Raw genomic sequence first — 25,317 nt, 5'->3', positions numbered from 1 at the left:
TTAGGGAGAAGAGGAGAGAGGGGGAGAACTTTGCACTCACACTGGAGAGAAAGAATATGACTCCGGTGGAAAGGGTGATGATCTCTCCAGCAAGCCGCAAGTAGTCCACGGTTGTATGGTATGAATACGGAGGCTGGGGAGGACAGGAGAAAGGCAGACCTAGCATCAGACAGCTGCCCCAGCAGCCCCAGCCTTCCCTAGGAGCAGATGTTCCCATGACCTCCAAAGCTTCCCTTCTATTATTCCAAGTCTCCCTTGCTACCTTGGGGTCTCTAGCGGCTTGGGCTGCCCTAGGCTGGCTTCTTGGGCATGGCCAAGGCTTGTTTTACAAGACCAGAGGTTTGATCCACTTGAGAGTGACCTCTTCCAACACCAGTGGCATCCATTCCAGGGAGATCTGGGAAGTCCCCGAGAGACTCCACCAGCTTGGTTGGCCCACAGGATTGGGGCCAGGTTCCCACCCTGCCCTTGGGACAGCCTCTGGACTCACAGTGCCCTCCAGGGGCTGGTGGTAGGCAGTGAGGGTGAAGATGATCATGGCGAACAGGTAAGAGACGACGCTGATGTAGAAGGAGACGGCCCCAAACTTTCGCCACTTGTCTCGAAGCAGCTCGTTGATTGGCTCCACGGCCAACATCTCATGGCGGTTCTAGGGAGGAGGGGATGGAAGGAGAATCAAGGAGAGGATGGGGTCCCTAGCTGCCCCCATTTCCCAGATCTGAGATCCAGCCAATTCCAGTGTCCTTGGGCTCATGAAGACCCAGTGGCCGTCTCCCCCCCACCCCCACCCCCAGCAGGCCCTTTCTGCTATTCCAACTCCTTCCCTAAAGCTCTCCAGAGATCTAGGTTAGGACAAGAAGCAAGTCTACACTGCCTTGCCTGGTATTCAAGACCCAACTTCATTTGTCTTCCAGTCCTCTCCTCCATGTACCTGGAATTCCCAATGGCACACCAATATCTTTATTTTTTTTTCTTTGAGGCAATTGGGGTTAAGTGACTTGCCCAGGGTCACACAGCTAGTAAGTGTCAAGTGTCTGAGGCCGGATTTGAACTCAGGTACTCCTGACTTCAGGGCCAGTGCTCTATCCACTACACCAACCTCTTTAGACCCTCCTGCCTCCATTCCTTTGCTAATCTAACCCAGCCCCTGGAATCTCCTCTCCCTTCCTCTTCTTTCCCATCTCTCCAAGTGCTGGTCACCCTTCAAAATCAAGTTCCATGAGTCAGGAATACCTCCTCCTCCCATTAATCAACAAGCATCTATTAAGCACCTCCTGTATGCTAAACATTGCTCTAAGCACTGGGGATACAGGGAAAAGCCAAATAACCCCTGCTCTCAGGGGGCTCACATTCTAAGGAGTCAAGTACTGCCTAAGTCACTTTCTAGTCCCTGCCGTAGGCAGCTAACCCAGAAAATATCAGAGCTGAAACCCAAAGAGGCCCTTCAGGGGTTCTTGCACAAACAGTAGGTTCATAGAATCTAGTGCAAGAAAAGGCTTGAGACTCCAAACCCCCATCTGGATGCTACAGATAAGAATCCTGAGGAGTGGAGAGGAGAAAGGACTTGCTCAAGGTCACACAGCTAACATATGGCAGCCCTGTTGGTCCAGCCGGGCCTTACCTCAATTCTGCTGTTATATACCAGGATCTCCAGAACTGAGGACTCCTCCCCACAGGTGTCCAGTGAGGACAGATCGTAGAGAGAAGAGTACACAGGCCCATATGCCCAGTCCTTGAACTTGCGAGATAGATGTCGCGCATCCTCGTCTGTCACCTCCCGTCGGATAATGTGCTGGAAAACCTGGAAGGAGAAGGAGAGGCGGTAGACATCTTCCTGGGGACACGTGGGAAGCTGAGGGTTCAGGGATCAGAAGCTCCTGCTCCCCTTTCCTCTTCCCATCCCTAGAAAACCCATTCGTATGGTCCAAGGGAGGGTGTGTGGTTTGGGGGGCATTACAGGACACTGGATTTCCCCATGTGAGCAGCGGTCACGGGCATCACTTGTATTACCTAATTATGACAAGATTATGAGAACCTCATAATGTTATTCAGAATATTAGTTTACAATTCAGAGCATTTAAATACTTCAAATAATACCAATACCACCACAGTATGTCAGAACTAGAAGGGAACCTAGAACAGGGAATGTCACAGCTGGGAGGGGTCTTAGAATAGGGGATGTCAGGACTGGGAGGGGGCCTTAGAACACAGACATACTAAAACATCAGATCCAGAAAAGACCTTACAACACTGAAATGTCACGTATCCTACAATCTAACTCTGAAGTTGCTGGGGGTAGGGGAGGAATCTGAGGCTCAGAAAGACAAAATGTCCCAGAGTCTTAGAAAGTGGCAAAGTGAGCACTGGGACCTTGGGCATAGGATCCTGGGTTAGCAGTTTAGAAGGGCCTCTAGTGGCCATCTGGACTATGCTTCATTTTACAGATAAGGAAACTGAGGGCCAAGTGACCTGCCCAAGGTCACAGAAATAGTAAGTGCATTGGATTCACAAGCAGGTCCTTCAATTCTTTTTTTTGGGGGGGGGGCAGGGCAATGAGGGTTAAGTGACTTGCCCAGGGTCACACAGCTAGTAAGTGTCAAGTGTCTGAGGCCAGATTTGAACTCAGGTCCTCCTGAATCCAGGGCCGGTGCTTTATCCACTGTGCCACCTAGCTGCCCCCCAGGTCCTTTAATTCTATAGGCAGTGATTTTCCCAATGGCCTGTGCTGCTTCTTTGGGTCTGCCAAGGACTGTTTCCATTGGGCCACCGTCTGAGAAACAGACAGGATCAGGGGCTGAGGTGAGGGGGTGAGGAAAGAGGGGGTTGAAGAAAAGTCAGAGAAATGAGCGGTTTTGTTAGGGAGAAAGAAAACAGATGCTGAGCTGTAGAGAATGGGGAAGAAAAACCCTTCTGGGAGGGCAAGAAGGGAAGAGAAGCTTGTTTTGAAATGCCCAAGGTTCAGGGTTTAGGAAGGCACCTTTTAAAGGCCACGGAATTTAATGGAAAACCTGGTTCAAATCCAGTCTCAGACACTTACTAGCTGAGTGACTTTGAGCATCTCACTTCCCCAGGGTGGGTCTCAGTTTTCTCATCAATGAAAATGGTTTCTGAGGTCCCTTCTAGCTCTAAATGTATGATCCTATGACAATCCTGAAGCTGGAAGATAGAGGCTTGTCTTTTTTCTTTCTTTTTTTTTTTGCATCGTATCCCCAATGCTTAACACAGTGCTCAACATGTAGTGTTTAATAAATGCTTTTTCATTCATTTGTTCATTCACCCATCCATCCATCCATCCATCCATCCATCCATCCATCCATCCATCCATCCATCCATCCATCCATCCATCCATCCATCCATCCATCCATCCATCCATCCATCCATCCACTTCTGGAAGCTTAGGGGAAAGGGTATACATCATTTTATTAAGGTTCATTGGTTGACTTTTGGGAACAGTTTTGTTGAAATAAGGCAGCTCAGAATACTATGAAGAGCCAGCAGGTGGCAGCATTGATCAGATTCATTAGTATAGCTATACCTATAGAAAGATAAATATAGAGATAGAAATATATCATATTAGCTGCTAAAAAGTTGGGGTAAGATTCAGACAATGACAGCAGGGGGATCCCACAAAGTTTAGAGCTGGGAGGGGCCTTAGAACAGGGAATGTCAAGGCTGGGAGGAGCCTTAGAGCAGGGTATGTCAGAGTTGGGACAATGTTAAAGCTGAAATGGAACTTATAATCATAAAACGAGTAAATGTCAGAGTCTAGATTTGAACTCAGGTCTTCCTGACTTCAGTTCCAGTCTTCTATCTACTGCACCATGTAGTAGTTGTGTGATGTGATCATATAAGTTCTCTACTTGTGACCTAACCATCTATTATGTTCACATCTCTTTTATTTCTGAATATATTCTCCACTCCCTTACCCAATGAACCATCCACTATAACAAAGACTAAAAAGACACACACATATATACATACATACACAAGTGTGTATATCCCTATATATATCCCTATACCTATAGGCAAAGTATATCTCGTGTGTACACGATGAAGGAAAATCTTTTATTGTCACTTCATTTGCTATACTGTTTGGTGAAATTATTTTGCTTTGACCACCTGTGCTCTCAGGTTGGTAGGTTAAAGCCAACACGCTGGTGGGGGCTTCTGAACCAGGGTTTTGAGTGGATGCTGACTCAAAGAATGCCTTGAACAATCATGGGGTAGCTTTGTGTTAGGTGGGACCCCAGGGCTATGTCCATAAATAATTTTGCAAACTTTAAAGCATTCGGTAAATGTCTATTTTATGCCCACTCACCCCAATCTTGCCCGTCTTGGCGGCCATCATCAGGGGTGAAAGGCCATCATTATTGACCACAGCCTCCAGGTTGCTCTCAGAGAAGAGTTTGGCACACTTAATGAGCAAGAGATCATACATCTTGGTGACGAACTTGGTGTTCTCCCGGGTGTTGTCAGCAATCGCAACCAGCGCATGCAGCACTGTGTTGCCCCGAGAGTCCTGGCGCCGCATGTCTGCTTTCTTGTGAGGGTTCTCCGTCAGGTAGTTCACAATGTGGGGCTGGTTCGTACAGGCGGCCAGGGACAAGGGCAGCTCACCTGATGGGGGAGAGAAGAGCTAGAATCTGTGTTTGAGCTGAGAGATACGCCTGGGGTGGGACGTGTCTCAGTCTGACTGAGTATTCCTCCAATCCTGCCCCTCTCCCAACTCCTCCTCAATTGAGACCCTCCTTTACCAAAGTAGAAGTAGCCACCCTCATCTTTGGGCTGAAAGAAACGCCCACGAGCCTGTGCATGGACATCAGCACCTTGGGCCACCAGAAGCTCCACGTAGTGTTTGCAGCGACGTTCAATGGCGATGTGCAGGGCGGTCTGACCTAAGACCAATGGGAATATCACCAAGAAGCCCAGGACCTTCAGCATCCCCTCTTCCCTTCTTTCCCACCCCTACAATAGGGAACCATAGACCCTAAGAGCCCAAAGGAAAGGACCCTACAGGTCGAGTCCAACCTCCCACCCAATGCAGGAATTCCCTCTATGGTAACCCCGGAGCACATAGCCTTACCTGAATCCCTCCACTTATGGGAAACTCACTACTTTGAACAACCTCCTAATTTTTTAGACAGCAATCTTCTCATTAGAACCCAGTAAATATGTTGGTAAATTTTGCTTTTTTTTTTTTTTTTTGTGTGGGCCAATGAGGGTTAAGTGACTTGCCCAGGGTCACACAGATAGTAAGTGTCAAGTGTCTGAGGACAGATTTGAACTCAGGTCCTCCTGAATCCAGGGCTGGTGCTTTATCCACTAGCTGTGCCCCCCCCCCGCTGGTTTTTTCCATTTCTTTTTTTAGTCTTTTTTACAGTGGATGGTTCATTGAATAAGGGAGTGGGGAATATATTTAGAAATAAAAGATGTGAACATAATAGATAGAAAGATATCAAGTTTTAATAAGTGTTACCTTATATTGGACTGAAACCCACCTCCCTGCAGCATTCATACACCTATTAATTTATGCACCCAACAAGCATTTATTAAGCATTTCGTTTGTATCAGGCGCTGTCCTAGGTACTGGGGGTTTATATTTCCCATTCTCTTCCAGACCCCCCTACTCTTTCCACTTGGAAATAATGTTCCACATGTTCCCAGTGTGTGATGTCAGAGGAACCCAAGAGCAGGGTAGGGATGGGACCTGGCCTCTACCTCTTTGACTCAGGGCTCCCCACGGAGCAAGCCCCAGAGACACCCCAGTGGCCACAGTACTGGACAAGTTCCATTCATTCACATTGCAGGATCATAGATTTGGGTCCAGAAAGGACCTTAGAGGTCAGCTAGATATGGAAACTATGTCCCAAAGAAGTTAAGTGATTGGTCTGAAGTCATCTAGCAAGTACACAGCTGAGCCAGGATTGAAGCATAGGCCTTTGGATCAAAAATCACAATCCCTGTAACTTTTTGAACCAAAGTACCCTGGGACCCACCTCTCCTTGGTCATAACTCCCTTATCTATGTGTTCTTCCTCTATTGGAATATAACCCTGAAAATAAGAACAGTCTTTGCTTCTCTTTTTGTGCCCTTAGAATGTTTACTTTCCCCTGGAAGGACTTGCATGAACTGATGATGAGTGAGATGAGCAGAACCAGAAGAACATTATACACAGTATCATCAACATTATGTGCTGATCAACTGTGATAGATTAGATTCTTCTCACCAATCCAATGGAATAAGAATGTTCCAAAGGACTCATGATGGAAATGGCTCTCCAAATCCAGGGGGAAAAAAAGGAACTGTGGAATATGGATACTGATTGGACCATACTATTTCTTTTGCTTTTGATGCTGTTGGTTTTCTGATTTCAGGTTTTTCCTTTGCACTCTGATCCTTCTCATATAACATGACTAATGAAGAAATGTGTTTAATGTTATTATGTATATATAACCTATATCAGATTGCCTGCTGTCTAGGGGAGGTGGGGGAGGGAGGGGAGGGATGGAGAAAAATTTGAAATTGGAAATCTTATATAAACAAATCTTGAAAACTATTTCTACATGTAACTGGAAAATAATAAAATACTTTTATTTTTAAAAAAGAATATTTACTTTCCTAATTAAAATCGGTGTTTTTCATTTATTCATTCATGCGTGCATGCATTCATTCAAATCTTTGCTGCCTCTTTGAATTGGATGGATTCACTTTCTCTGCTCTTTCAACCTATTTCTTTCCCCTCCTTTGAGATCCAAGAAGGAAGGAGAATTTAGTTTCATGATGGCCCAGAAAGTCTAGGGAGATAAATGGTTAAAAGAATTGGCACATTGCCCCCAGCACCTCCCTCCCTCCCTACCTCGGTAGTAGACATCTCGGAAGGGTGAGTTAATGAACTCCCGCATGTTGCCAGTGCGCTCAGCGATGTCCAAGAGCAGAGGAATGGTGTCATTGCGTCCACCGTTCAGGTTCAACAGGGCCTTGGGCAGACATGTCTTCCCTGTGGAAGGTTCTGCAAAGGCAGAAAGGATGGATGCCTGGCAGATGAGCAGGTATCCAGAGGTTCCTGCCCTGCTGCCCACAGAGCTGGCAGGGGTAGGGCAGCAAGGTAGAATGGAATAAACTTCGCTGGGAGAGGAGAGAAGGGAGTCCTAGAATCGAGACCCATCTCTGCCCCTCACTGCCTGTAGGACTTTCAGCAAGACAGTCCAACCAATGGGGCTGAGGATGCCTGTCTGGCCAACCTTAGCAAGGGGTATTAATTGCTTTGGAAAGCAAATGGTATAGAAATACAAGGTATTCATTAGGAGGGAGCAATGGAAAGAGCTCGATCCGGGAGTCAAGAGGTCTGAGTTCTAATTCAGAGAATTAATTAGCATCGTACATAGAAGGAACTTTAGCGGTCACCTGACCCAACCCATACCCAAAGAAGAATCCCCACTAGCAAATATCGAACGATCAGTAGTCCAGCTTCAAGTTAAGATCTCTAGGAAGGTGGAAGCTGTCACCCTCCAGGGCACCCCCTCCCACTTTGGGGCAACCCTTGTTGGGAAGGGGTGGGGGGGGCAGTTTTTGAGTGCTCAGGGCATCAAATCTAAATCTGCCTTTTTACAACAACTAGCACTGGTTGCTCCTGGTTCTGCCCTCTGGGGACCAAGCTGAGCCTCAGTTTCTAAGGAGTGTGGGCACTGCCAAGGGAATGCTGGACTAGGGAGACCTGGGGGGGAGGGGAGGCCAAAGGCAGAAAAGGTCAGGGAGAGGAAGAGAGAAGGAAAAGTCCAACCCAAGGAAGCAGAAAGAGCCCAGGCAGCACCGCAGAAGGGAAGGAGGCAGCAGTCTCAAGCTTCAGGTCCGCACCCCTGCTCCCATCACGAAGCCCCTTCCCACAGCTCACCCCGAAACTCCTCGTCTGTCAGGCGCTTCTTGTGGGTGAGCAGAAAGGAGAGGAGCCCGTCCAAGTCAGCAGTGGAACCCCGGGACACGATGTCAAAAAGAATGGGTCGGTTGAAGACTTTGAGGATGGGGGGTGGATCGGGAGCTGGGGCCTTGGGGCTCTGGGACTCCTTCCTAGAAAGGGAAAACAGGCTTTTCTGAGCCCCTGCAGAGGACATCGGGGGGGGTCTCACTGCTCCCACACAGAGAAGACTCCACCCACTTTGGCCTCCACATCACGGGGTTTGCCCAGGGTGGTCTGAGTTAGCAACCAGAGGGGAAGGGATGGGAGACACAGCATGGAGGGAAGGAGAGAAAAACTGGAGGAGATCTAAATGGGGAGAAAAGCAGGACAGGGTGGAACAGACAGGGAGACCCAGACAAAAATGGAGACAGAAATAGATGGAGAAAGACCGATAAAGAGACATACAAAGACAGAGACACAAGGAAAGTAGAAGAGAGGGGAGGGAGAATGAACAGAGAGAGAGAGAGAGAGAGAGAGAGAGAGAGAGAGAGAAGAGGGAGACACAGAGACAGAGACAGGGAGAGAGAGAGAGAGAGACAGACAAACAGTGAGACAGAGGCAGACAGAAAGAGAGACAGAGACAGACAGACAGAGAGATAGACAGAGAGAGAAATGGAGGAAACAGAACAGAAAGACAGGAGACAAGAGAGACAGAGACCTAAGTGAGTTAGAGTAATCATCACTTGGAGTTAGGAGCTGATTCTAATCTCAGTTCCACCACTTACTGACAGTGTCACCACTCTAAGTTCACCTCTCTAAACCTCAGTTTCCTTATCTGTAAAATAGAAATAAATACCCTTATAGTGCCACAATCCAGGATTACTATCACTGAAGTGGAGATGGGGAGGGTATACCATAGCACATTGGCAAAGGCACAAGATTTGGTTTCAAGAATCCCAGTTCTTGGGGGCAGCTAGATGGCGCAGTGGATAGAGCACCGGCCCTGGAGTCAGGAGTACCTGAGTTCAAATCCAGACTCTGACACTTAATACTTACTAGCTGTGTGACCCTGGGCAAGTCACTTAACCCCAATTGCCTCACTAAAAAAAAAAAAAAAAGAATCCCAGCTCTGTGGTACTTTGGACAAGTCACTCCCCCTCTTTGGGCCTCAGTTTCCTTCTCTGTAAAATGAGGGAGTCAGACTAGATGGCTTCTGAAGACTTTTCTTGCTCTAATCCTATGACTATAGATTATGATGATCTTATAGAAAGTAAGAGATAGAGAGCAGGAGAGAGGAGGAATGAATCAGGCAGGAAGACTTAGACTGAGGGGCAGCTAGGTGGCGCAGTGGAAAAAGCACCGGCCCTGGATTCAGGAGGACCTGAGTTCAAAACCGACTTCAGACACTTGACACTCACTAGCTGTGTGACCCTGGGCAAGTCACTTAACCCTCATTGTGCCAAAAAAAAAATCCTTTTTTTTTTCTTCATTTGATAGAATGTAAGCTCCTTAAGGGCAGGGACTGCCTCTTTTTTGTCTTTGCATCTTACTAGGCCAGTATGCAGTAGGTGCCTAATAAATGCTTCTTCCTTGGTTTGATCTCATAAATTAGTTGCTACAAGTGTTAACTCTATTTTTACAGGTGAAGAAATAGAAGCACAGAAAGGAAGTGACTTGTTAGTCAGTGGGAGAATGAAGATCTGAAGCTAGGCGGACTCATGCATGACCACCTCAGGGAAAAAGCAAACTAGGCTGGCTTTGGGGGTCCTGCCATTATTCCCCCCCCAGCACACACATGTACTTAAATATATCAACATACATGTACACAGAAACACGCATTAAATTCATGCTTGTGCACAGACATACACACAATCACATGAATAAACACACGTGTACACATGCAAGTACATGTAGATATATAAATGGATACATACCTACACACAAATGTACGTGCATGTATACATACATATGAACACATATACACACAAACATACATAAATATACACACAGAGAATGAGGACCAGCAGTTGGGCAGATGGCAAGGCAAGGACCCCCAGGTGTCTTTCTCCCCTGTGTGACCCGAACCCCTTTTCCCAAACCTAACTGCACACATGGCCCCCTGGGACTGTTCCCCAGCCCAGCCTCCACTGTCCCAGCTGTGAAGGAAGCCTAGTATGAAGCAGCAGGAACAGTCGCAAGCCACCTGGGCGTTCATTCCCAGAAACCAGTGACCCAGAGAAAGCTCTGGCCAAGACAAAGACACAGACACAGACTGGTTCTCAGTCTCTGGGCTTGGGAGCAGAGAGCACTGGATTAGGAGCCAGAAGACAAGGGTTCAAGTCCCAGCTTCGCTCCTTCGTGACCCTGGGCAAGCTGCTTGACCTCTCTGGGCCTCAGTTAAACCATCTGTCAAATGAGAAACTAGACAATCACAAAGGTCTCTCCCAGCCCTGAATCCTGACAACACAAAGGAAGGTAGTGGTGCCCAATCTCATGCAAAGGCCTGCCTTGCTCCCATGCCCCAGCTTCCAGACTTGGGGCCCTAAGCTCATTCTAAGAGGCATCTTGGGCCCCTTCTTCCTCAACCCCCAAAGTGGAAGGCAGATTAGCAAGACCAACCTACTCTCTGCTCTGCCCCCACTTTTCCCCTCCCCAGGGGTTCTGCCAGCCTGAACCAAGTGGCCCCTACCCCAGGGGGCATTCCTGGAGAGCAGTGAAGCACACACACACACACACACACACACACACACACGTGTGTGTGTGTGTGTGTGTGTGTGTGTGTGTAGGAAGTCCAAGCAGTTGTTTTTCTAAACCGGACCAGCCCCCAGCCTACAAAGGAGGAGGAGCTGGGATACTGAGGGAGGGAAGGGATCAGTGATACAAATCACACTCAGTGCCTACGGGGTCACGGATCATCCCATGTGTAAAGCACCATGGAAACAACCATGTAAATGACATGCAAATGAGATGTGGGATGCCGTGCCCCCAAATGGCATCAATTGTTTCTGCACTGACAGCTTTCAAAAGTGAGCCTGGGCCAAAGGGCGATAAAGCTGTGCATACCCTTTGACCCAGCAATACCACTTTTAGGTCTTTTTCCCAAAGAAATCATGGAAAGGGGAAAGGGACCCAAATGTACAAAAATATTTATAGCTGCTCTTTATGTGGTGGCAGGGAATTGGAAGTTGAGGGGATGCCCATCAATTGGGGAATGGCTGGACAAGTTGTGGTATATGAATACAATGGAATACTATTGTGCTGTAAGAAATGATGAGCAGAAGGAGTTCAGAGAAACCTGGAGGGTCTTGCGTGAGCTGATGATGAGTGAGATGAGCAGAACCAGAAGAACATTGTACACAGTATCATCAACATTGAGTGTTGATCTACTGTGATGGACTATATTCTTCTCACCAATGCAATGGTACAGAAGAGTTCCAGGGAACTCATGATGGAAGAGGATCTCCAAATCCAAGAAAAAAAAAAAGAACTGTGGAGTATAGATGCTGAATGAACCATACTATTTCTTTTGTTTTTGGTGCTGTTGTTTTTTTTTCTATTTTGAGGTTTTTCATCATTGCTCTGATTTTTTCTCTTATAACAGGACTAATGCAGAAATAGGAGTAATGTTATTATGTGTATATATATATGTGTGTGTATAGATATATATATCTATATATATGTATGTGTATATAGATATATAGATATAACCTCTATCAGATTACCTGCTGTCTAGGGGAGGGGGGAGGGAGGGGAGGGAGGGAGAAAAATCTGAAATTGTAAAGCTTGTATAAACAAAAGTTGAGAACTATCTTTACATGTAACGGAAAAAATAAAATACCTTATATGTTTAAAAAAAAAAAGTGAGCCTGGGGCAGCTAAGTGGTGTAGTGGATAAAGCACCTGCCCTGGATTCAGGAGGACCTGAGTTCAAATCCAGGCTCAGACACTTAACACTTATTAGCTGTGTGACCCTGGGCAAGTCACTTAACCCCAATTGCCTCACCAAAAAAAAAAAAAAAAGTGATCCTGGAGGGACTGAAAGACCCAGGCCTGGGGAGTCAGGAGACCTGCATTCTAGGCCCAGCGGTGTGACCTTGGCAAAGTCCTCCTCTCTAAGCCTAAGCTTTTTAGTTTGGGTTTTGGGGTTTTGTTTTTTTTAATTTCTAAAATAAAAGGAATGGACTAATAGTGGTCTTCCACAGATTCTAACTGCAGTGTTCCCTTTGCTAAAACTTACCTGATCTGAGGTTTTCCCCAGACCTGACATTCCCTGTTCTAAGGCCCCTCCCAGCTCTAACATTCCCTGTTCTAAGGCCCCTCCCAGCCCTGACATCCCCTGTTCTAAGGGCCCTCCCAGACCTGATAATCTATGTTCTATGTTCTAACAGCCCTCCAACCTCTGAAGGTCTTTGTGCAGCTGCCAGCTACAGAGCCCAAGCTGAGGGCTGGGACCTCTTGGGCTTCTCCCAGGCCCCAGGAGCATACCGGTCTCATTCAGGTTGAAGGCAGCCCTGGACAGGGTGGGCAGCAAGCAGCCAGGAGGTGCCCCAGGGAGCTCACAAAGCCAAGTCTGTTCTTGGCGCCAGGAGGGCCATCCCTCGAAAGCCACACAGCAGCTACCAGGGGTGGGTGGGTCCAGGGAGACTCAAGAGAACAAGTTCCCTCTGCCCTGTCCTCTGAGCATGAAGGAGGGGGCTCGGCCATCTCTGAGCACTAACCTTCCAGCTTCCCCTCAGCCAGCCAGGGTCTAGGTGACGGCTCCTCCTTCCCCTGTTCAGCCCCACAAAGAGGTGCAGCCTGAGGGAGCCAGGAGAGGCATGTCCCTGCCTTGGGTCACCCCCGGAGCCTTCAAGTGGGTCAGCAGCTCCCCGAGCCCAGGCATATTTAAAGTCATGAAAACGCTATTTCTCTGCCTTTTCTCAATGCCTCAGGTGCTCGTGTCTCCCCCCTTGGACTACCTTCCACCTATGCTTGATGTCTCTTCTGTTATTCACATGTTGTCTCCCCCATTAGAACATAAACCCCTTGGGGGCAGAGAATGTGCTTTTCTTTGTATTTCTAGGACTTAGCCCAGAGTCTGGTATACAGCAAGCTCTTAACAAGTGCTTGTGGACTCTAAGACTCTACCTTCCATCTGCTTTGTATGTAGTTTCTTGTCTCCTCCATTAGACTGTGAGATCCTCAAAGACATGGACTGCTTTTCAGTCAGTCAGTCAGTCAGTCAACAGACATGTACTTATTAAGCACCTACTGTGTGCCAGGCACCGTGCTAGGGAGCCAAGAGAGGTAAAAGGCAGTTTCTGCCCTCAAGGAGCTCATAGTCTTAATGGGGTTACAAGAATGCCCAGAGCCACATCCGGCCGAGCTGCATGCAAGATAAATCAGAAATGGGATAGAGCACTGGTCCTGGATTCAGGAGGACCTGAGTTCAAATCCGACCTCAGACACTTAACACTAGCTGTGTGACCCTGGGCAAGTCACTTAACCCCCATTGCCTCACTGAAAAAAAAAAAAGATAAATCGGAAATGGTTTGTAGAGGGAAAGTAGTAGAACGAAGAGGGTTGGGGAAGGCGAGATCTTAGTGGGGATTTGGAGGAAGTCAGGGAAGCCAGGAAGGAGGCAAAGATGAGGAAACAGAGCATTCCAGGCACAGGGACGGCCAGAGAAAACGGAGGAAGAGGCGGCCAAGGAGGCGGGATCGCTGGGTCCCAGCGTAGGGAGAGTGTGACGTGGGGGAGGATGGGAGAGGTCATGCAGCACCGAGCTCCAAAGCAGAGACTTTAGCCTGAAAATGAGAAGGAACTATTGGAGTTTATTTAATAGCGGGTGGGAGGGGATGACAAGGACTAGACCCGAGCTTTAGGAGAATCACTTTGTAACTGAGTGGAGGACAGGAGTAGGGACAGTAGGGAGAGACTGGAGGCAAATAGACCAATGAGTAGACTATTGCAATAGACAAGGAAGGAAGGGAGGGAGGGAAGGAAGGAAGGGAGGAAGGAAGAGAGAGAGGAAGGAAGGAAGGAAGGAAGAGAGAGAGGAAGGTAGGGAGGAAGGAAGGAAGGAAAGAAGGAAGGAAGGAGGGAGGGAGGAAGTCCCCACCCACAAAGACCTTTACAGTTTTAATTCTATGATCTTGCTACTCTTTCAGTATCTCTGTCCCTTAGGATCCAGGTCCTTCTAAACCTTCTAAACAATTTCCCAAACCCCAATTCTGAAACCTCATTGCCCACCAAATATCTGAAAATTGTATTTAAACTAAGGAGTGAGGGGCAGAGTGTGTTACTACCCTGCTCAGGACGCTCTGATAACAGGGAGAGAACAATGCTTTATCCAAATAAATGAATATCAAATAGTTAAAATTTCAGGTAGCCGAGTGGGGAGAATGGCCTTTCAGAACTCCCCAAGTCTTATCTCCACGTGTGCTTCCTCATGTCCTCTTCATTGCAGAGAGAGCCCAGGACTGGGAAGTCAGGAGGCCTGGGTTCTAGGCCTGGATTGTCCCTATTTTGCAGGGTGTGACCTTGGCCAAGTCCCATGACCTTTCACAATGTTTACATCGAGCTTTCTTCAAAACAGTCGTATGGGGAGGGAAACTCTGTATTCTCATTTTAGAGATGAGAAAACTGAGAAGTAAAACACCCAGTTCAAAGACAAAGAGAATTAAGACTCAAACACATCTCTCCTTCCTCCTTCCTGGGAGTCCCCACCTACAGGATCACAGAATTTAAAGCTTGTCTATGGCCTTAGAGGTGTGTAGTCCAACCTTCTCATTTGACAGATGAAGAAACTAAGTCAGTCAGTCTAGTCCCATCCTCTCATTTGACAAATGGAGAAACTAAGGACAAATGAATAAAGCATTGGGTCCAGGGTCAGGAGGATCTGAATTCAAATCCAGCCTCACTGACTAGCTGTGTGACACTGGGCAAGTCACATAACCCTGTTTGGCCCTGTTTCCTTATCTATAAAATAAGCTGGAGAAGGAAATGGCAAATTGCTCCAGGACCTTTGCCAAGAAAATCCCAATGAGGTCACAAAGAGTGACACATGACTGAGACCACTGAACAACAAGGGCCACACAGGGGGAAGAGACTTGTCCAGCGTCACACAGGTAGAAAGTGGCAGCATTGGGCACTGTAACCACATCCTCTGGACTTGGAGACAGAAAGACCTGAGTTCAGATCCTACCAGACTTTCACTAGTCATGCAATCTCAAGCCAGTCTCTTCATCTATCCGGGCCTCAGTTTCCCCATTTGTAAAGTGAAGGTGGCTAGACTTGATAAGCTCTAAGATCACTTCCAGCCCTGAATCAGGGTAACTCTCAGGCTCTCCCCATGGCACCAGCCACTGGCTGGGGTCTCCAGAGGAAAGGAGCCAGTTGCAAAGAATGCCTGCAGCCCAGGATCCTGTCTTCTCTGACTTCCTTCCAAAGGGGGCAAAAAGAAGGATGCCAGAGGAGAATGCTGCCCCTCTCACTCTGAGAGCCTCAGACCTCTAGCTTTAGAAGGGACCACAAATGACATCTGCTCCAGTCTCTTCCTTTGACAGATGGGGAAACCAAGGCTGAGTCTTTGTTTCCTTCCTTTCTTTCTTTCTTTCTTTTTTTTTTTTGGTGAGGCAATTGGGGTTAAGTGACTTGCCCAGGGTCACACAGCTAGTAAATATTAAGTGTCTGAGGCTGGATTTGAACTCAGATCCTCCTGACTCCAGGGCCGGCACTCTATCCACTGCACCACCTAGCTACCCCTGAGGCTGAGTCTTTTGCTCCAGGGTACACGGGCGGCAAAAAGCTGGAAAGAATAAGAGAAGCCATCTAACCCAACGTCCCTATTGTCCCTATTTCCCAAGGGAAGGAACTAAGGTCATGGGGAAGGAAATGACTTGCCCAGGGTAACTCAGGAGGTGGTTAGAGATATCAAGGAAGGGCCACCCACGGCCCAGGGATACTCACTCCACGATCTTCTTTCTCCGCCGTTTGTTGTTGTCACTGGGGTGGTGCCGGTAGGTACCATAGTCAAAGAGAGAATCCATGGGGGCCTTCTTGGGGCCGGGAACGACGGAGGACTCGTAAATGGTGGACTCCAGCAGGTCCATGGGGTTGGGCATGCCCTTGCGGAATGCCCCATGGAACTTCATGCGCAGGTTCTGCCGGGCATCCCCCGGGGCAGGTGGGCTGCGGCTCGGCTCCCCTCCTGCCGAAGGGGAGCCATCCTCCCCTTCAAACAGGTTAGCCAAGGAGGAGAGGGGGAACGTCTCTCCTGGAGGTCCGCTCTCATCCCCAGGGGGCTCACCTGCTTCCCCAGGGCTGGGTCTGGGGGGGTCTTCGGGATCCGTCATGCCTGGCACCCGGTTTTCTCCCACTAATGGCTTCCTCTACAAGAAAGGAGAAAGAAAGGTGAGCCGAGGTGGAGGTGGGGGATGAACAGCATCTTAGAGGGGTGGAGAACTGACTTCCCTAGTTAGGGAGGGCCACCCAGGGCTTTGAAGAAACCCTGCCCTTCTGCTGTGGGAGAGGCCAGCGCCTATGACCACCCAGGCCCCCCTAAGAGCAAGCTGGGGGATTGAGCTAAAGGCCCCCTGCCCAGGCAGCCCATGTCTGCAGACACTGGGACCGGGGCTGGCTGTCGTCTCAAAGAAGCCCTTGTAATTAGAGGGGACTTCAACCAGGGAACGAGAGGCCTCTCCTAGATGTGGTTGTGCTGGGCCAGCCCTGGCAGCGGGGCACAGAACAGGCCCCTCTTTCATAGAACCTATAAATACTGAGTGACCACAGGAGCCCAGCCCAGGAGCCAAGATACACCAAGGGAATGCCAGTACTTAGAAGAGGACAGCATACCCCCTCCCCCACCCACCCAGGACCCACACAGAAAGCCCCCAGACTTGGACACTTGACAAGAAGAGGGTAGAGCTCCCTAAGGGAGTGGGGACAAGCCTGGGAGCCAGGATGTGCAAAGGCAGTGGTAAGAAGGGGAAGACACCTGGCTTTGGAGCCACAGAACCTGAGCAGGCCCCTAGAACATGCCACACTGTGCCAGGTTCAAATACTGATTCTGACACTTCTAGGCAATTCCAAGTGAATGATAACTGCTTTGAGCCTCAGTTTCCCCAGCTGTAAAATGAGGAAGATAGACGAGATGAGAGGTATCTTGTCATACAGTATAGAATGCTGAACCTGGAGACAGGAAGATCTAAATTCAAATCCCATCTATCACTTAGCTTTGTGATTGGGAGAGTAATTTTTTCCAGGCTCTCTGAGCCTCAGTTTCCCTATCTGTAAGATTGGGGGTGGGGAAAGACTAGGTGACCTCTGAGGTCCCTTCCAAATGTAAATCTATGAAATCATGAAATTACTTCCTGGGTAACCTGGGGTGAACTATGATACCTCTCTGGGCCTCAGTTTCCTCCTCTGTAAAAGGAAGAGATTGGACTTGAAGGACTGTAAGGTCCCTTCTTGTTCAGATCAATGAGCCTATGATACTTTCTCTCTATATATGTCCTTTTTTTATTTTTATTTTTTTGGTGGGGTAATGAGGGTTAAGTGACTTGCCCAGGGTCACACAGCTAGTAAGTGTGTCAAGTTTCTGAGGCTGGATTTGAACTCAGGTCCTCCTGAATCCAGGGCCAGTGTTTTATCCATTGTGCTACCTAGCTGCCCCTCCCTAAATGTCCTTGAACTGAGCCCTCAGAAGCTGAGAAACTGGGTCAGAGGGTGGAGAGGATAGGAATGGGGGATACAAGGCAGTAGGGGAGTGGGGGTGGGGACAGGAGGGCAGAGAGTTCCCTCCCTATAGGACAAGCAAGGCATAAACTGGGAGTTGCATAGTACTTGGAATAAGAGCTGAATTTGGGGTCAGAGAACCTAGATTCAAATCCTGACTCTTCTGCCCACTACCTGGGAGACCTTGGACAAATCTTCCTGACCATCTTTGTACTCAGTAAAAATGAGAGTGTTAAAAAAAATCATTTTTTAAAAAACGATAACATGGTTGTAAGAAATGATGAGCAGGAGTGTTTCAGAAAAACCTGGGAAGATTTACACAAACTGATATAAAGTGAAGTGAGCAGAACTGGGAAAACATACACAGTAACAACAACATTGTAACAGTGATCAACTGTGAATGACTTAGCTATTCCCAGCAATACAATGATCCAAGACAAAGGACTCATGATGAAAAATGCTGAACTGATGGAGTCTGAATACAGATTGAAGCACAATATTTTTCACTTTGGTCGGGGGGGGGGGGGAAGCATCTTTTGGTCTGTATTTTCTTTCACAGCATGACTAATATGGAGATGTCTTACATGACTGCACACGTATAATCTATATCAAATTCTTTGCCCTCTCAAGAAGAGAGGTGAAGGAGAGAGGGAAGGAAAGAATTTAGAACTCACATTTTTTAGAAAAAACATAAAAAATTGTTTTACATATAATTGAAAAAATAAAATACAATTTTTTAAATGAGAACATAAAACTAGATGGCTTCTGAGGTCCCTTCTGGCTCTCAATCTATGATCCTCATTTCACCTCAGCTTCAGTTTTCACATTTGAAAAATAGGGGTAATAATAGCAGCTGTACCTATGTCCCAGGGTTGTCACAAGGATCAAATGAAACAATGTTTGTAAAGTGTTTTGCAAACCTTAAAGAGCCATTGACATTTCAGCTATTTTTATTATGTGTATAAAGGAAGTGTGGTTAGAGGACAAATCTCTGGTTCAGAAAGACCTAGGTTCAAGTCCTTCCTCTCAAAGATATTGGTTGTGTGACCCTGGACAAATCACTCAACCCCTCAATGCTCCCAAGGAGTGTCTAAGACATTAAGTTACAGATGAGTGACCGATCTGCATTGGGGAGGGAATTTCCATACTGGGAGTCAGTCCCTTCCCCTCCACCACCACCTCCAATAAATTCATAAGTCCAGACCCCCAAAAAACAACGACAAAATCTTGGGCAAACCACTTGACTTCTGAGGGCCTCAGTTTCCTCATCTGTAAAATGGAGAATTCAACTGGGTTATTTCAAAGGACCTGGCCAGCCCTAGATCCTAAGGACCTACCCACATCCTCTCTTTACCACGACTGCCACCCTCGAGGCCCACCTGCAGGGAGGGAGCCCAAGCCAAGGTCAGGAGCAGGCAGCCCTCTGTGGACAACAGCCTGGAAAGAATGCATCCTCTTGGTTAGGTGGCTTGGCGCTGGGGGCAAATTTCCTGGAGCTTCTGACCCTCTCACTCTTGGGGTTGTCTGAAAATTATTTGCTTGTTTTTCTTAATCGGCGCAAACACATTCCTCATGTCACACTTCCCCACACACACACAAAAATACACACACGTACACATAGTAATAAATCAATCATTTGGCTTTTGTTTGTCCTGTGGTCAGCCAAGAACAAAAATTGCTAAGAGTCCCTAGGTCAGAGGAAGAGTTGAGAATCACCCTAAGGGAGAGGAGGGAGAAAGGAGGGAGGGTCATCAAGGACCCAGCCAGAGTGGGAGCCCTTTAGAGAGGAAAACAGCATATCTTCCCTAACCTGGGGACCACTTCTCCCAGAAGAAGGAAGGGAAGGGGTGGGGAAAGGACCAAGAATTTATTAAGCATCTACTATGTGCCAGGCACCATGCTAAGTGCTTTATTAATATGAACTCATTTGATCCCCACACCAAACCTGCAACATAGGTGCTGTTATGATCCCCATTTTATAGATGAAGAAACAGGCAGTGGTTAAGTGACTTGCCCAAGTTCACATGACTAATAAATATCTGAAGCTGGATTTGAAGTCAATTCTTCTTGACTCAGGCCCAGTACTCTGTCCACTAGGCCACCCAGCTGCCAGGATGGCAGGCTTGGAACCACTAGACTTGGCATGGTGGCCAGTTGTTCTGGGAATGGACCAGCCAGTCATTCTGGGAATGGGCTGGCCAGTTCATCTCTGACACTCAACCATCTTCCTTCAGGAAAAGCAGATGGGGATGTCAGTCATGTCATTAATAGGAATAGTCTGTTAATTACAAGTCTCTTCATTTCCTGGGCAGCCAAGGAGAGCCTGGAGGGGTTAGTGAGATGTTTAATATAGTGCAGGGACCACCACAGTGATATAATTTTTTTTTTTCCTGCAGGGCAGTGGGGGTTAAGTGACTTGCCCAGGGTCACGCAGCTAGTAAGTGTCAAGTATCTGAGGCTGGATTTGAACTCAGGTACTCCTGAATCCAGAGCCTGTGCTTTATCCACTGCGCCACCTAGCTGCCCCCAGAGTGATATAATTTAGATATCAGAGCTCTGAGGCAAAGCAAAGTTCAGCTCCTAGGTGGAACCCTTCCCCCTACATATACACCCAGACCCTCAGGAGCCCCTCATTCATCAGGAAAGAATTCTATACAGATCATCTTCATAATAATAATAGTATTGAGGGGCATATAGGTGGCACAGTGGATAAAGCACCGGCCCTGGATTCAGGAGGACCTGAGTTCAAATCCGACCTTGACACTAGCTGTGTGAACCTGGGCAAGTCACTTAACCCTCAATGCCCCGCAAAAAAAACAAAAATAAAACCATAAATAATGGATAAATAGACAAATAAATGAATGAACAGATAAATAGATGAATGAATGAATCGATAGATAAATGAATGAATGAATAAATAGATGAATGAATTAATGAATAAAAATAATAATAGTATTGATGCTCCAAGGCACAGGAGCCTCCCCTATCAATGATACCTTGTGTCTACTCTGTGTGTATCTTGTATAGACCTAGTTTTGCATATGTTGTCTCACTCATTAGAAGGTAAGCTCCTTGAGGGTAGGGACTGATTTTGCTTTTGCTTTGTGTCCACAGTGCTTAACACTGTATCTAGTACATAGTAGGTAACTGATAAATGTTTATTGACTAATGGATTGATTGATTGATTGGCCCTTGATAGTATGTAAACTCCTTGAGGGTAGGGACTGATTTTGCTTTTGCTTTGTGTCCACAGTGCTTAACACTGTATCTAGTACATAGTAGGTAACTGATAAATGTTTATTGACTAATGGATTGATTGATTGATTGGCCCTTGATAGTATGTAAACTCCTTGAGGGTAGGGACTGATTTTGCTTTTGCTTTGTGTCCACAGTGCTTAACACTGTATCTAGTACATAGTAGGTAACTGATAAATGTTTATTGACTAATGGATTGATTGATTGATTGGCCCTTGATAGTATGTAAACTCCTTGAGGGTAGGGACTGATTTTGCTTTTGCTTTGTGTCCCAGTGTTTAGGACAGTGCCTGGTACATAAAAGGCAATTAATTAATTAATGCTTATTGATTGATGGACTGCTTCAGCAGATCCTTAATGGAATGTAAGTCTCTTGAGGGCAGGCACTGTTTGATTTTTGTCTTGGTATCACCAATACCTGATATAGTACCTAGCACAAAGCAGGTGCTGAATAGAGATCCATGGGTTGATTTGACACTCAAGCCAAGAGTGAACTCTTGGCCATTTTGACCGCCTGCAGCCCAGGGACCCAAATCCCTGTGTCCACCCTGTCTGTCCTGCCACAACTCCAAGGCCCCAATGACTTCCCCACCCCAAGAGTAACAACCCAAGTCCTCAGCTAGAATGCAAATCCCATTGCACTTGACGTCAGAAAACTTCAGGTCTTGGCTCAGTAACTTGACCAGGTTGGAATCACAGACTGAAGGAGGTGGAAGGGTCCTCAGAAGCCATCCGGTGTAATGAGGACGTCCAGCTACAAGGTCCACACTGGCTACCCTTTAGGCTCATGGGCTCATAAATATGGAGCTGGAAGGGCCCTTGCAGGTCATTTACTCCAATCTCCTCAATTTTAGAGGAGGATCCTGAGGTCAAGAGATAACTAAAAGGGACAACTGGGTGGCACAGTGGATAGGGCACCAGCTCTGGAGTCAGGAGGACCTGAGTTCAAATCTGGACTCAGAAATGTATTAGCTGTGTGACCCTGGGTAGGTCACTTAACCCCAATTGCCTAAAAAAAAAAAAAAAGGTTTAGTGGGCACCATGCTGGACTTCAAATCAAGAAGGCCTGAGATCGGATAGCTAACCATACTCAAACATTCACTAGCTGTTTGACCCTAGACAAATCACCGAATGTCTCTGTGCCTCAGTTTCCTCATCTACAACAGAGATGATAATAGCACCTGCCATAGGGTTGTTCTGAGAACTACATAAGATAAAATACATAAAATGCTTTGCAAACCAAGCATCACAGAAATACTATTAGTGACATTATGGGGCAGCTAGGTGGCGCAGTGGATAGAGCATCGGCCCTGGAGTCAGGAGGACCTGAGTTCAAATCCGGCCTCAGACATTTGACACTTACTAGCTGTGTGACCCTGGGCAAGTCACTTAACCCCAATTGCTTCACTAAAAAAAAAAAACACACAAACAAAATTAGTGACATTATTATTGTTAGAAGTGATTTTCCCAAGGTGACACTGGCAGCAAGTGGTACAGCCAGAATTTGAACCCAGGACCTTTGGCTCCAAAACTGACATACCTGATGCCTCATGCTATTCCCATCCCACCGTCCCTCCCTAGAATATCCTTAGCCCTCCTCTCCGCTTCTCCAAATCCCACCCCTGTCCTTCCCAGCCCAAAACAAATCCTACATCCTCTTCCAGGGAGTCTATCTGGATTGCTCCAATCCAGGGCTCCCACTCTTACAAACCTTAATGTCTGTACCATACATCAAGCTCTAAGCATAACTGGTCTTCGATGGAATATTAGAAGGAAGGTTAGAATTGGAGTCCAGAGAACTGGCTTCAAATTGTGATATCAACATTTAAAAGCAATGTGACTTAAAGCACCAGCCCTGGATTCAGGAGGACCCAAGTTCAAATCCAGTCTCAGACACTTACTAGCTGTGTGACCCTGGGCAAGTCACTTAACCCTCATTGCCCCACAAAAAAAACTAAATAAATAAATAAAAGCAATGTGACTATAGGCAAGTCTCTCTGAATCTTGGTTACCTTATCTGTAAAATGAATGCGTTGAATTCAATAACTTCCCTCTAAACCTATGATCCTATTAATAAAGACCACCCGAGTCAGAAAAAAACCTAGATTCAAATCCTGCCTCAGACACTTACTAGCTGTGTGACCCTGAACAAGTCACTTTGCCTCTGCCTCAGTTCCTTCACCTATAAAATGGGATAGTAATAGCACCAACCTCCCAAGGTTGTTGTGAGGATCAAGTGAAATGACACTCATAAAACTCTCTGCAAATCTTAAAGAGCTATATAAATGACAGTTGTTTTTTATTAAGAACTGGTGTTTGACCTGGAAAGACTTACGTGAACTGATGCAGAATGAAGTGAGCAGAACTAGGGGAACAAGCATACACTGCAATAGTAATATTGAAACAGGGATCAGCTATGAATGACTTAGCTGTATTGGATCCAAGACAATCCCAAAGGACTCGTGATGAAAAATGGTATCTCCCTCTAGAGAGAGAACTGATGGAGTCTTAATGCAGACTAAAACATACTATTTTTTTTTACTTTCTTCATTTTCTTTTCTTTTTTTGGTTCCAGTTTTCTTCTACAAAATGGCTAATAGGGAAATATGTTTTACATAATTGCACATATATAACCTACATCAAATTGCTTACCGTCTCAGGGAGGGAGGAGAAGTATTTAGAACTCAAAATTTTAAAAGATCAATTTTAAATTTGGAACTCAAAGTTTTAAAAATGGATATAGAAAATTATTTTTACATGTTAATTGGAGAGGGCAGCTGGGTGGCACAGTGGATAAAGCACCAGCCCTAGATTCAGGAGGACTTGAATTCAAATCCGGCCTCAGACACTTGACACTTCCTAGCTGTGTGACCCTGGGCAAGACACTTAACCCAACCCCCCCTTGCCTCACCAAAAAAAAAAAAAGGCTCAACTCAAGTACTACCTCTTCAGAACATGAGACCTTTCCTGTCCCCCTCCAACTTACTAGTGCCCCCCACTACATGTTAATTGGGGAAAAACAAAATACTAAAAAAAAAATAATGTTAAAAAAGTGTTTTACATGTAATTGGGGAGATATTATTTTTTAAAAAAGAATTGATGTTTGAGAAAATTATTTGGATCTCTGAATTAAAAGTATAGGAATTATCAACTCCTGGCTAGGACTTAATTACACTTACAAAGAGCTTGTATGAATGAATGTATCCTCCTAGAGCTTGTATGAATGTATCCTCCCAAACTCTGCCAATCTAACTGAACAAAGTTGAAACTGAAAAAGAAGTAAGGAAAAATGTTGTCATACCTTCCAAGGAAGGTAGGTGCAATGGAAAATGAAGGAAAAACAGCAGACATCCAGAAATTTACAGTAAACAAAACTCAAGAAAAGAACCAATAATAATAATAATAATAATAATAATCCATCGCACACTAATGCATGGTTGGTGGATCTGCGGATTCATCCAACTACTCTGAAAAACAAATTTTAATTGTGCAAAGAGAGTGACTGAAATGTACATATCCCCAGATCCAGAAAATGAACTGCTAGACATGCATGGGGTCACGAAGAGTTGGATATGACTAACAAAAATATATATGACTCTTTCAGGTTTGCAAAGAAAGAACACCTGCTTGATTTTCTTATTTGACCCTCATAGCTCCCCTATAAGACAAATACTACAGATTTTATAGGATAGAAGATAGGGCCTGGACCTACCATTTCATTGCTATGAAGAACTACCCAATGAGAGAACTGTCTTCACCAATTCAGGTCAACACCTTCTCTGCAATTAGTCTTAGAGCAGGGGTTCCTAACCTGGGGTCAGTTTTTCAATAGTTTGATAAATGTATTTCAATATAATCGGTGTCCTTTGCAAACCTGTATATTTTATTTTAAAAACATTATTCTGACAAGGGGTACACAGGCTTCACCCAACTGCAACTAACGGGGCACCGAAAAAAATACAAAGAACCCAGGGAGAGTTGCCTTTCCCAGGGTCACATGGCCAAAATGTGTCACAGGCAAGAACTGAACCCAGACCTTCCTGGCTATGAGATCAGCTCTCTAACCATGAAGCCACAATCTTATAGATGTGGAAACTCAGGCTCAGAAAATGAACGACTTTCTTTTAGGGCTGTCAGCTGGCACAGTGTATACAACACTGAACCTGGAGTTCAAATTTGCCTCAGATGCTGACTACATGTATGACCTTAAGCAAGTCATTTAACTTCTTTCTGCTTTGGTCCTTGGTTTCCTCAACAATAAAATGGGGGTAATAAGAGCACCTACCTCACAGGGTCAATATGAGGGTCAAATGAGATAATATCTGTAGTGTTTAGCACATTGTCTGACACATAGTAGGTGCTATATAAATTCTAGCTGTTATGATTGTTATTGCTTAGGGTCCCATAGCTAGTGAGTATATGAGGTTAGATTTGAACCCATGTATCCTCTG

The 25,317-nt window shown here is 46.2% G+C and overlaps 1 protein-coding gene across 1 annotated transcript in view; it reads right to left on the bottom strand.

Annotated features, from left to right (window-relative positions):
* The window catches only part of TRPV4 (transient receptor potential cation channel subfamily V member 4), a 50,850-nt gene that overhangs the window by 13,667 nt on the left and 11,866 nt on the right, over positions 1 to 25,317 (bottom strand). The window contains exons 2-9 of the mRNA XM_043978730.1: positions 15,845 to 16,266; positions 7,892 to 8,064; positions 6,857 to 7,009; positions 4,755 to 4,895; positions 4,319 to 4,617; positions 1,622 to 1,801; positions 491 to 649; positions 41 to 133 (exon numbers count right to left, since the gene is read on the bottom strand). Coding sequence (XP_043834665.1) covers positions 41 to 133; positions 491 to 649; positions 1,622 to 1,801; positions 4,319 to 4,617; positions 4,755 to 4,895; positions 6,857 to 7,009; positions 7,892 to 8,064; positions 15,845 to 16,266 — 1,620 coding nt within the window. The remainder of the gene's footprint in view (positions 1 to 40; positions 134 to 490; positions 650 to 1,621; positions 1,802 to 4,318; positions 4,618 to 4,754; positions 4,896 to 6,856; positions 7,010 to 7,891; positions 8,065 to 15,844; positions 16,267 to 25,317) is intronic.

The sequence above is a fragment of the Dromiciops gliroides genome, chromosome 1 (assembly GCF_019393635.1).
Source record: "Dromiciops gliroides isolate mDroGli1 chromosome 1, mDroGli1.pri, whole genome shotgun sequence".
NCBI lineage: Eukaryota > Metazoa > Chordata > Mammalia > Microbiotheria > Microbiotheriidae > Dromiciops > Dromiciops gliroides.
Note: the sequence above shows the minus strand (reverse complement) of the source record. Positions and strands in the feature narration are given on the sequence as shown.